General features: G+C 41.9%; 1 protein-coding gene across 4 annotated transcripts in view; it reads right to left on the bottom strand.

Annotated features, from left to right (window-relative positions):
• Hivep1 (HIVEP zinc finger 1) overlaps nucleotides 1-13493 on the bottom strand; it is a 134931-nt gene that overhangs the window by 14843 nt on the left and 106595 nt on the right. For all 4 annotated transcript variants that reach the window (XM_057787314.1, XM_057787313.1, XM_057787315.1 and 1 more), the window contains 3 exons: nucleotides 11679-11809; nucleotides 10829-11004; nucleotides 7476-7577 (listed from right to left, as the gene is read on the bottom strand). In XM_057787314.1, the coding sequence (XP_057643297.1) occupies nucleotides 7476-7577; nucleotides 10829-11004; nucleotides 11679-11809 (409 nt within the window). The remainder of the gene's footprint in view (nucleotides 1-7475; nucleotides 7578-10828; nucleotides 11005-11678; nucleotides 11810-13493) is intronic.

The raw sequence follows: 13493 nt of genomic DNA, 5'->3' as shown, positions 1-13493 counted from the left end.
CAGGTAGAATTTCCCCTTCGGGTGAAGAGCAGATTTGGTGTCTTTTGGTGACTCCAATTTTATGTATAGATGCATAAATGCATAAAGACTAATTTGGAATCTTGTTCTTTACTAAGTTAGAGAGAACACTATTTCCCACAGAATGGACTAAGGGAAGGGACAGGCCCTGACTTGATCAGCTTTGAATGTCCCCATGTTGCCAACAGTCTAAAAGAACAAATTTTCTCTGTAGAAGTTATTGGAAAAAAAGGAGCATATCTCTACTAATCTGGAGAGAGCATTATCACAGACAAGAAGATGCAATGTTAGAGACTTAAAACATCTGGTATTTAGATCCAGTGACCAAAACCCAACAAGTTAAAAATCACACATACCATCACCTTTGTAATATCTAATGTTAATCTGGACTTGTAACTGAAACATTACAGAGAGTGACGGGTATTAAATTATTAAATAGTATATTACAATTACCATTTGATTACAACTTGTTCAAGCACTAATAACCAAGTATTTCCTATTCAATCATATGGCATTTCTCCTTCATCATTAATTCAATCAACAACTGTTTACTATCTACTGCCACTAGGTAGTGAACAAAAATGTGAAGATATTTGTGTGCCCCCACCCATACACACACACAGTGTGTACTATATGTGTAGATGCCCACAGCAGCCAGGACAGTAGTTAGATCCCTTGGAACTGGAGTTACAGGTGATTGAGAGCTACCAGATGTGAGTGCTGGGAACTAAACTTTAGTCCTCTGGAAGAGTAGCAAGTGTTCGTAATTGCTGGGCCACTCTCCAGCCCCCGGAAGACATTTTCTTGGAAGCACCAAGAGGTTTTACAGATATATTAGAGGAAAAATGGGAAAAGCATGGCTATCAAGACAACTTCAAGATTTGTGGTGGCACAGCTGAGAGAACTCACAGGGAGGAAGTGTGCCTCCTCATAAGGGGAAATGGGGGAAGGGGGCGTGTGGGATACATTAATCTGAATATCTACTAGACAGCCAAGCAGAGATGGGTTGCAAGTTTGCAGAGAATAAACAAAAGACTGGAGAAGATGACCTGTGGGAGTGAGCAACGGCAGAGGAAAGAGAAGGTCAGATGCCTCCACCCTGGGAAACATCTGGAGAGGCTAGAGAGACGGAGGAACCATCCAAGGATATGGAAAAAGAATATCCAGCATATTCCAGGCTACTGGGAGGCTAACAACTGGCACAGCCTCCAGACAAAGAGCCCTACATTGAAAGTTTCTGAGTCCTGCTTGATGGAGGAAGGTCATTGGTTAAATAATAAAGAAACTGCCTAGGCCCATTTATAGGCCAGCCCTTAGGTGGGTGGAGTAAACAGACAGGATGCTGGGAGAAAGAAGCCGAGTAAGGAGTCGCCATGATTCTCCCACTCCAGACAGACGCAGGTTAAGATCTTTCCTGGTAAGCCAGCTCATGGTGCTACACAGAATATTAGAAATGGGTTAGATCAATATGTAAGAGCTAGCCAATAAGAGGCTGGAGCTAATGGGCCAAGCAGTGATTAAAAGAATACAGTTTCCGTGTAATTATTTCGGGTAAAGCTAGCCGGGTGGCGGGATGCAGCCCTGATGCCGCTCTTATTTCAACAGAGTGGCACCCAACGTGCTAATGAACTCCACGTAAAACCTGAGAGGGCTTAAAAAGGACACAGAGAGAATTTAAGACAGCTTTTTGCTGTTTATGGATTGCGTGCGGCAAAGAAATTGTCCTGACTCAGCAACAGGAAAAAAAATGGCTATTTTAAAATGCTGGCTTTCTGGGCTGTGCTGCCATTGCAATCTCTGTCTGGCTACTGCAGGAGACAGAGCTTTTGAATAGAGTATTTGGAGTAAAGTGCTATGATTTGTTTGATGGCAACTAGACTCACTGTATGCCTAAAAGGAAGTCATTTTGTGCTGCGGCTCAGAGGCACAAGCAGCTCTACCACGCTACTGGTGCAATGTACAAGGATCAGAGGCACGAGTGGCTCCGCCATGTTGGACTGGGCGGGGCAAGCAAGCAGTACCTGTTTTTGTTAGCGATTTAAAAGCACAAAACAAAGTGCTCCTGGATAGTAAAAAAATTACAGATTCACAATAGAACTGATTCAGACACTGTTGGATGAATGTACGTAGGCTTGAGAGAGAGAAAAATATATATATAAAGAATAAAGTTAATGTTTTAAAAAAAGGGTAAAGTCTTTAAAGAGACAGAGTACAGATAGTTATAGATTAAAAGAAATAAAGAAAAATAAGCCATGTAAAAATGGAAAATTCACAGAGAGTCTGGATTCTTTGTATTATTGTGTTTTCTTTAAAATTTTTGACTGTAAAGGAGCTAACTGCAGAGAGACATTTCATTATATGGGCTGCCAAGCTAAACCAGAATGGATATAAGGGTATTATGATTTCAGAATATGGGTCTAAGGATATAATGCTTTGGAGAGGGTCTTCTTTTGTTTTTGCAGAGGATAAGACTCTGTGGATTGCGTCTATCCCGATATGGTATGATAGACCACGCCCTCCTGAAAGGTTGCTGTGAACACCTTCAGAAAATTACTTCACTCAACTGCCGACTGAGATGACCCTGACACACAGGTTACACCATGAAAGATCTGAATACAGCGCCCCCATTCAGCAGGAAGCAGTTTGGAGACAAAAAAACTGCGCCCATGTTCCCAAATATTGTTTATAAATGTTCTTTTACATTTAAAGGGGGAAATGATATAGATATGAATAATTTGCATTGGTATGGATTTTAAGGTCAATTTTGTTAAATGTATATGTATTTCTGCTCTTGATTAAGGTATTGTGATTGTGTAGTTCACTTAAGAATGTAATGTATAATTAGGAAATATAGGTTGTTAATGGATAATCATCAATAATTGTCAAGCTTGTAGTCATGTTAGTTAGATTTTCTAGATATATAGAGATATATTTCAGCTAGAAAGGCATTCTTCATATCTTTCAAAGACTGCAGAATATGGCATTTAATGTTTCAATAACTTAGGGCTTTTCATGACAGTGAGACACGTCTGCTCCTGGCAGCACCAATCTACTTCAAGAGGATGATGGGCATCGAAGAGGCTCCTTATGGAGTTTGATAGCCATTTGGGCAAGAAACTGCTCTTGCCTGGACTGTTGCATAAACTGGACACAGAGAACCTGCAGAAAGAGGACTGCTGAACTTGCCTAAAGGTGAGATGGTTTTTCGGGGTTCCTGACTCATAAAAGAGTCTGCGAGACATTCTACAGGACACAGCAAAAAGTGACTGAACTGTCTTTAAAATTTCCTGCTTGATGAAAATGTCTGCTGGATACTATGGGCCTGTAGGCCAAAGATGGATGCCCCAACGGTACAAAAGAACTTTGGGTGACTGTCCAGGCAGTGAGATGTCTCTGTCATTTCTAAAGTTTGAAGTTTCTTATTTCTTGTTTACTTAGGTAATATTATATCCTTCTGGAGTCTTTGATGGAGTTGAAGAATGGTTAGTTATAGTTATAGTTTTCCTGAGTTATGTTTTCCTTAGTTATAATAAAAGATAAAATAGATATAAATATTGTAACTGTAATTCTTGCTTGATAACCATTTTGTTATATGTAATCTTACTATGTTAAAATGAAAGCCTTTTTTTGTTTAAACAGAAAAAGGGGAAATGATGGAGGAAGGTCATTGGTTAAATGATAAAGAAACTGCCTAGGCCCATTTATAGGCCAGCCCTTAGGTGGGTGGAGTAAACAGACAGGATGCTGGGAGAAAGAAGCCGAGTAAGGAGTCGCCATGATTCTCCCACTCCAGACAGACGCAGGTTAAGATCTTTCCTGGTAAGCCAGCTCATGGTGCTACACAGAATATTAGAAATGGGTTAGATCAATATGTAAGAGCTAGCCAATAAGAGGTTGAAACTAATGGGCCAGGCAGTGATTAAAAGAATACAGTTTCCGTGTAATTATTTCGGGGCATAAGCTAGCCATGCGGGCGGCCGGGTGCCGGGGACGCAGCCCCGCCACTCACATTACAACACCTGCTCACCCAACATTTAGAAAGCTAGTGAGCAAAATCTCAATCTACAGTGCCAGAGAGAGCTCAGGCAGTCAGAGAGCTTCCCATACAAGCATGAGGACCTATGGTCAGATGATAGAGCACATACAAAATCCAGACATGGTTACTTTTCTTGTCTACTTGACACAAGCTAGGGCTGTCTGGGAAGAAGGAACCTCAACTGAGAAAATACCTCCATCAGATTGGGCTGTAGGCAAGCCCGGAGGCATTTTCTTGATTAATGGTTGATGTGGGAGAGCTAGGGCTACTATGGGTGATGCCACCCCTGGGCAACTGGTTCAGTGTTGTGTAAGAAAACAGGTTGAGCAAGGCATGGGGAGAAGGTTGGCAGCATTCCTCTCTGGCCTCTGCTTCAGTTCCACCCATCCAGATCTCTCTCTGGAATTCCTGCCTTGAGTTTTACGATGGATGATAAGCTGTAAAGCTGAAATAAAACATTTCTTCCCCAAGTTGCTTTTCGTCAGTGTTTTATCACAGCAACAGAAACCTACCTAGGACACCAGACATGTATACACTTTTAACCTTTATGCCATTGCGGGGGAGGGGAGCGCAGAGACAGGAGGATGGCTAGGGCTTGTTGGATACCAGTGTAGCTCCAGGTTCAGGGAGACCCCGACTCAAGGGACTAAGGCAGGAAGTGACAGAACCACATACCTCACTTCCTCCTCCTATGCCATACCCAACCTGTACCTCCACACGCAGACCCTATCACCCGTCTGTAACTATCACCATCTTAATGGAGTGAGAGCTCTGGAGGAAGACTGAGGCCAAACATCAGTCATTAAGAAAACACAACCCTATCTGTCCATTGTGCCGACTGTCCAACTGTCGAATCCAGACAGTGATATACTGGACAGGAGGGGGAAATGACAGGCTCCTTCTGGAAAACAATATTGTAAGAATAGATACTATGCTTTGTATCTACATCAAAGTGCTATTTTTTTCCTGCAAATTAAAACCACCAGCATGAAGAAAACCATATACCGCCCATCTATATAGAATATGTATTAAATGAATTGAAGGGAAATCGTCCTGTCTGTCGTAGGGGAGGAAAGCTGCTGGAACAAATCAAGGGAGCATGAAGTGCTTTGAAAAATTTACTTATCAGCTATGATCACATATGCATTTAAAATATTTATAAACACCATCTCAAGCATGAGCACAGATGTATTTAAAATGATTTTAAATGGAAAAAAATAGAATGATTGAAAAAGCAAGATAAACAGTTTAAAACAACTACCTATTTTATTTTACTTACATTGTAAGCCTACAATAAAGTCAAAGGGAAGACTGTTATTGTTGGCACAGTGATAGAGAATTGTAAGCCCCCCCCCCATGACACAGCACTCAGGATTTATTTAGTATTTGCACACTATGTTTTACTATTTGATAGAAGCAGATAAAGCTAAGTACACTTACCATAAATACGGTAATCTGAAAAAACAAAAACTGAAAAAAAACCCAACTGGTAAAAGGAGCTTGTTTTGTCTTAACAGGGAGCCATGCTATAAACTGAGTTAGAGCGTAAGTTCAGCTTTAGAATGAGAAGAAAATATGAAAGCCAATGGGTAGATATGTCTGTGGGCTAGCAAGTCAGTCCACCTAGGAATGGGCAGATATGTCTGTGGGCTATCAAGTCAATCAACCTAGGAATGGGTGGATAGGTCCGTGGGCTATCAAGTCAATCCACCCAGGAATGGTAGATAGGTCCATGGGCTAGCAAGTCAATCAACCTAGGAATGGGTAGACAAGTTCATGGGTTAGAGTCAATCCACCCAGGAGTGGGTAGATAGGTCCGTGGGCTAGCAAGTCAATCAACCTAGGAATGGGTAGACAGGTTCGTGGGTTAGAGTCAATCCACCCAGGAGTGGGTAGATAGGTCCGTGGGATAGAGTAAATCCACCTAGCACGGTGTAATTCACAGAACTACACTTCTTTGTGGGTTTAGGATGTAAGTACCAGCTTCCCTTGAGAATTCAGAAGACCCTGCACATGTAACCTATTCCCCTAAGGCTCATCTTGAAGCAAAACTCAGCAGTGTGCACGGCAGCAGCATGGCTTGTTACAGCCTTTACTTTGTACCTGTTCTAGTCACTGGTGGGTACATATCCTCACTCAGTCCTTACACATTCTTCCTTCCTCTTTAAACTGGAATTGCTCTTACTACCCAGACCACGTCACTGCTCTTGCACATTAAGAAATTAATTCAGGATGATTCACTCTGTCCATTACTGGTTGAAAAGCTGGATTAAATAAGTTGATAAATTCTTGAGTTAAGAGTTCGAGACCAGCCTGGTCTACAAGAGCTAGTTCCAGGACAGGCTCCAAAGCCACAGAGAAACCCTGTCTCGAAAAATCCAAAAAAAAAAAAAAAAAAAAAAAAAAAAAAAAAAGAACAGAAACTTCACAGAAATATACTTCTATACTCTGTACAAAATAGACTAAAAGTTTTTCCCTCTAAACTGTAATTATCTACACTTGTTAACAGTACTAAGGGAAAAATACTATTTCAAAACAGTAAGTGTTTTCAACAGGTAAAAATGTTTTATCCTCAAATGCTTACAGCGCTGCGTTCTTGTTCTTTTCATTAGGGAGGTGTTAGAGACTGAACCCAGGGCCCCAGCATGCCATGCGGGCACTGTACCACTGAGGTGAGCCACACTCCTAGCATCTGCCAATACCAGGAGCAGGGTGACCTCCAGGCATTGAGCTAAATGCTGAATGTTAGAGAAGCCGACAGCTAGGCAGTGGGCTCCGTTCATGCCACACTGCATACTGCAGCAGCTCAACTGGGAGAGAGGGAACCAGAATAATAATCACACAAAGAAGATGGGTCAAAAGCCTTCAGAAGAAACACCTAAGAACAAGGAGGTCAGAGAAGGAAAAGGTTTCTGGCAGGAGCCATGCAAGGGAAAAGTAGACACTGTTTCCCAACAGTACAGGGTCCTGTTGTAGTTTAAAGAAAGCAACAATGTGACCAGTGCAGGCTGGGACAGGGGTGAGGAAGGCAGGGTGCTGGGTGCTATGGGGGGCATGAACCAGGGAGATGGTCCCCTACACAGGACATTCGAGGGTCAGCCTAGGTGACAATGAGAAAAGGAAGAGGAAGCAGATAGTATTCTGAGGACTCTCAAGTGACTTGTACTTTATATTGGCAAATGCGAGTTGTCAGTTCAAAACATTGCCAAAGACCAGCATGACCAGACACATGCTTTGGGAAGGTTAATCAAGCACTTAAGAGTAAGCTTCTGGTTCTGTATGTTAATTCTTCCATAGTGGGGCAGGAGAAGCAGGTAGAAAACTGCAGATGAAAACACCGGTCAGGAGTCTATGGGGGATGGGGAGGTGAGAAAACAGACATGCTGTGAAAACACTCTGAAAACCACCGGTGAAGGCTCACCTGATTCTTCCGTGTCTTGCTCGTCTATCAGACCCACTGAGATGCCCAAATCCACACACTTCTTGCTATGTGCCTTGGACTTCATGTGTTTTGTCAGATTTCCTTAAAGGAAAAGAAAGTTTAATAAACTTATGCAGTATTATTCTGCCATTGCATTTGTCAACTCCGGACAACTCTATTCTTGCTTCAAACAAACATATACACAGGGCTTAAACAATTCCAACAACTAAGACTGTATGAAAGAAAACACTAGAATTTATAGTTAGTTGCAATGACTTTTGTATTTGCTACTGATAGATAGCACTTTGTTTTCAAATCTGTCTTGTCTATTGTGATGGTAGCTACTTCTGTCTGTTGGGAACTATTCTGTACTTCTGATTTCCTAAGAATGTGCACACTCCATGCCTTCTTCAGAGCGCATTTTGCCCTGCAGTTCCTGGAGAGTAACTTGTCCACTAGCTGTGTCTGCTGGCTCTCACAGCAGCTCACTTCCCTGTCTGTGTTTACATTTTAATTTGAAGTCCATCTTCTGTAATAATGGTCTTCCACAGAGTCCCAAGGATCCCAAGTTGTAGAAGGACCTTTATAAGAGTTTTCAACCTGGAACCTTAACAATTTCAGGACATGGCCGGGCAGTGGTGGCGCACGCCTTTAATCCCAGCACTCGGGAGGCAGAGGTAGGCGGATCTCTGTGAGTTCGAGACCAGCCTGGTCTACAAGAGCTAGTTCCAGGACAGGCTTCAAAACCACAGAGAAACCCTGTCTCGAAAAAAACCAAAAAAAAAAAAAAAAAAAAAAAAAAAAAAAAACCAAAACAATTTCAGGACATGTTTATTTCTCATACGGCTCAAAATCAATGGAAAGGAGGGTCAGGTGTATTTCAGAGGCCTTGACAGGCATTAAACCCCAGACCCAAAGGCATGAATATTGTCTTGACTCCCCTATGATGTTTTAATGATCTCCCTACCATGTTAGCTTTTAGTTTCTTTTTTATTTCCGGTACCCAGGCATTTACAGTTTTAAAGTTTGGACCTTTGATGACTATTCTGGGTTGCTTTTGGGCATCATCAAGAGCACTGTGCGGGGCACAGAATAGAGAGCACGCTCCACACTGTCACCTCATGAGCCTAGCAGTGCAGGCTATCACCTGTCTGGAGTGACCATGGATGACAATGAGCCGCTAAGGGTCTCTCGGGGACCCCAGACATCCTGAGTGGGCGGTGCTACACCAAAGATAGTGCTGACAGGGGCAAAACTATTTCTTCTGAGGAAACACAGAGCAAAATTTACATACTGAATTTTGGCACAGAGAAAAATTAGAAGTGTTTAAAATGTTGGAATCCTTGTTCTAAATGTGGCCTGTATTGAAAGCCCATGCAAATCTGTTGGATTTATACAGCTTCAATTTCTTGGTAGATGCAGAATTTGTGGAGTTAGTCACAGTTGTACACGCCGATTCAGGCACTACCTGGTATATTCTTGTCAAACAACCACACAGCACCCTAAAGCCAAGTGTTTAAGAAGTTCAAGTCTAAGATGCTCCTGCAGCAGCACGTGGTCACTACGAGGTATTAGCTGCTGCCAGGGGTACCCCCCACAGATAACACCGGGCTTACATGGTCTGCCTGTGGCTGACATTTACATTACATGAGAAATATGGCAGAATGTTAAGTGTAATTAAGACACACAAGGCAAAGTGGTATTTATTATATAAACCTTTACTTTTTTTGGAAGTGTCAAAGTTTCCCCACTCAAAAGTAAAGAAATCAATAAGCAAGTGGTTAAAAGCCACCTTACTGTGGCTGAGATCTCTGTGTCTAAGCCCAAATGCTTTCATAGTAGTACAATATCTAAGGTAAATTAAAAGGCTCACTAGTAGTTCACTTTCAAAAAGCTTTGGTTCCCAAGACGGACAGACAGACAGACAGACAGACAGATGGAGCAAGGTATGCACTAAGAAACTAATATAAAACTGTACGTGGTTGGATTTGGGAATTTAAGTTCTTAATATTCTCTCAGTTACCGATTAACTCCCTGAATAGTTTAACAAGACAAAACCTATGTGTTTACATGCGTAGGATGTACTCGTTCCAGGTTTTATTAAGGTTAGCCTTGTAAACATGTTCCTCTTCTCACAACCAAGTTAACAGATACTTCTTAAATCAGTGTCTACTGAAGAAAGAGCAGTGAAGGGTTCAAAGGTCCTCATCTTCAGGCGATACTGAGGACTGACCTAACTGCTGCCTCCCTGACCATCTCCAGGGGGAGGAAGACCTATATCACCAGCAGAGAGATCATGACTGAGGACTCCTCTCTCCCCCAGGCTTGCTAAACTCTCCAGAGCTGTTCAAAGTTTTCTGAAGAGTATTTTGTTTCTCTAGATCCTTCTTAAGAAATCACTGTTGTCTGAGCTAACATAAAGACACTCAGTTGATACAGCTTCAACTTTCTTTAAATGCCAATAAATCTAAGCCAGAAATGCACCAAAACGGGCTCCAGAGATGACTGATAAAGACAGCCAGTGCAAAAACAGCAGCAAGCAACACAGGCAAATGTGAACTCGAATGGAACAAAGATAGTTTCAATAAAATGATCATTTTTTATGGACACTGCTATGTAAGTCGGACATCCCCGTGATTAGATACGTTGCTGAAGGAAGCCCTACTTTGTGAAACCACTATCTTTAATGACTTGTTACATAATGATCTGTGAACATGAGCAAATATTTTATAATCGCATATTCATTACACATAACAGGAAACCTGTGCAGGGTAAAACTACTTCACCTGAGGGCTATGCTTTAAGTAAACATAAAACAGAAGCATGCCAAATACAATCTTAATGACTATTTCTGAGAGTCTATTAAAAATTTTAGTAGCAGAAAAGTTTAAAAACTTTAAAACTGAAATTTAATGTAATTTGGGTTAAAATTTATCATAAAAGATAGTTATTTATGGCTAAAATCAAATAAAATGAATGATTATGAAAATGTATTTTGTTTATTATTTAAAACTCTTCTTGAATCTTTTTGACTCTAAATGAATTTACTTGTGGTTGCAAAAGCTTATTTCCTTCTTCAGCCCCAAAGTGAGGATTCTGAAAACACGTCAGTCCTTGGTAAGGAACTATAATTCAGGGAATAAAAGGTAAAAAGAAACAGCTGATCCTTTTAAAACATTACTTTTACTTACGTATATTCTAAAACCCTGTAATTAGATGTATTTTCCTCAAAGGGTCTAGAAACATAAGGAACAAACACTCCAGTGCTGGCAAGATGTGCCTTAGTAACAGAGACAACCTGGCCTCCCCGCGAGAGGCACAGGACGACGGCAGTGGCAGCAGCCCTGTCCTACCTTTCGTCTTGAAGGAGAAGTTGCAGTAGGTGCAATGGTAGGGGCGGACATCTGTGTGGGTGCGTATGTGTTTCTTTAACATGCTTGGTTTCTTACACCGTATTCCACATTCTTCGCATATGTACTTTCCTCTTCCCCTGCCTCGGACGTATACATACTCCTCATTTGACTTGTATCTAATTTAAAGGAGAAAAATGAGCAGGGAAATTGGATACTGTGTCTTTGAGAAAAGACTGATGAAAACGCAACCTAAAAAAATGAAACACAACTTTTATACACACTCTACAATGATTTTATGTACATTTAAGAAAGAAGATTCCCAGTTTATGCATCACAGCTAAAGTTCTGACAGCTGGTTCTACTTGTAGTTATTCAATGTAATGTTTAACTCTTAAAATTTCCACAAATTAAAGATGCCAGTTTGAAAGGTTTTTTTTTTTTCATTTTTTTTTCATTGTTAAATTCAACGCAGTGACTGTAAACCCTAAACTATTCTCAAACTCTGCCAGCCACTGGCTCTTGCAGCTTGTTTGTTATTCTGGAGCTAACAGGAAGACAGCAAAAGGCAAGGCACATCTCTCTTAGATTTCCCAGGCCACTCCATGCTACAAGTCCATGTGGGAACCAGGTTTCCTCTCAAGCTCTTCTCACAGTACATTTCTTACTAGGCATCATTTCCTCTATCAAAATGGAATTACTTAAGAGATACTAACATGTCTTGTCAGGAAGACTCACTTAGCTACGAATCCTTTAAATAAAATCCTCACTGGCAGGCCTTCACCCACAAGACAGCAAATGCACATTTAAAAGGCTAGGATAAATTACATTTAAGAATAAAATATGTACTTGCCCTCCATCAAATATTTTAATTCTTCGTGGTTCACTTTTGATTAAGGAGTTTTCTTTATCTTGCTCACTGTTGATTTCAGAGTCATCTTTATTGCTGAATTCAACTACTGCAGACTTTTGACTACCTACTCTCTGAAAGGGGAAAACAAAAAGAGAAACTAAGTCCATTAAGCTGGAAACACAAACACCATAATGGTTCACTAGCAATTAACATAACAAAGTACAGACCAGTGGTTAGCTCAGCAAGTGTGTGCCTAAGACGGAGTGGGAGTCAAGGCCTCTGCTGTCTTTCCTCCAGTCCCCACCACAGTCCAAGACAGCTAAGTGAACCAACCACCTTCCCTTGTGGCCCAGGAACTTGACAGAAAACCTTCTTTAACAGACTAAAAAGTCTTTATGTTTCACTGGCCACGTGTAATAGTTTCACTCTATTTCTTTCTTGTTCTCTCTCTCTCTCTCTCTCTCTCTCTCTCTCTCTCTCTCTCTCTCTCTCTCTCTCTCTCTCTCTCCTTTTCCGAGACAGGGTTTCTCTGTGTAGCCCTGGCTATTCTGGAACTTACTCTATAGATCAGGCTGGCCTTGAATTCAGAGATCCTTTTGCCCCTGCCTCCTAAGTGCTAGGATTAAAGGTGTGTACCACCACTGCCAGGTTAAGTCTACCTTTTAAGTAGTTATTTCCTTGGAGATGGAAAAGCACTAGCTACCTCTAGATACAATACAGTCTCAGGTTCCTCAAAGGCACCACTAAAACCCCTCCAACTTGGGAGAGCCATGAAGGTGGAGCAGAAGCCCCACTTCCCAGTTTCCATCCCACCCCTCTTCCATTTCTTTGAAGAACATGGTTTCTGTCTCTAAAATAGTTGTCAAAAACCAAACATTGGTTAGCGTGAAAGTCAGGTCAGGCCAAAGACAGAGGTGGGCTGACAGCAATAAAGTCTTTGGAAAAGACAGCAGACATCAAAATGACAACACATGTGTCGTTATCCTAGAGAGAGTACCACCTTGAGCCGAGGCTATGCCACTTTGTCAAAGCCAAGTGTTAACAGCAAAGGCTACCAGTCCTGGCCTGGCCTTTACAAGAACCACAGCTTCCGCCAGGACAAGTGCCTTTCCTACAGCGGGACTCAGCAAGACTGAAGAGACTTCCTTGGACCAGAGAAAGTGCATCATGGAGGAGTGGCTGGGTCCACTGGAAGAGTCTTTGGGAGCTCACGCTGCTGGCCAGTTCACAGAGGCCAGAGTAGTGATTATGGACACGCTCATCTGTTTTCTTCCACTCCCTAGCAAGCAAGCAGACCAGATTCTCTAGAAAGTAGAACACACACACTCCTGTTTGATGTTACCCCTTTAGCAATGGTCTTTCTTACCTTCTTTTCCATATCAAATTCCCCGCTCCCCGGCGGGGGAAACGGCATTTAAGAGATGGACACTGGAACCCATACATGTTAGGCAAGCTCTTTTTTTCCAAGAGCACGCCTCAGCTTTCACGCCCTGTAGCTTCTGCTCACTTTTCTACCATCAAATCCAGCTTCTACTTGCTAAAGACATCAGGTGGTTAAACGGCTCAGTTACTACAAGAGTTCTAGTGCGCCTGCGCGCTCCGGGCATCACCTGTATACTCTTTCCATTTGCAATCCTGACAGTATTACCATATGGGTTATACACAGCAGTCAGCTAGGTGCCCCAGCCTCCTGAGCCACTTGTTCATGGATTCAAGTCTCCAGTGAGAAAAATGTGCAGAGCACAGACTCGCGCCCCCCACCCCTCTATACGATGGCACTTAACAACTCCAGGAACACATACTTCTGAGTTGTGC

The sequence above is a fragment of the Chionomys nivalis genome, chromosome 13, assembly GCF_950005125.1.
Source record: "Chionomys nivalis chromosome 13, mChiNiv1.1, whole genome shotgun sequence".
In the NCBI taxonomy this organism is placed as follows: Eukaryota; Metazoa; Chordata; class Mammalia; order Rodentia; family Cricetidae; genus Chionomys; species Chionomys nivalis.
This window is presented reverse-complemented; position numbering and strand designations above follow the sequence as displayed.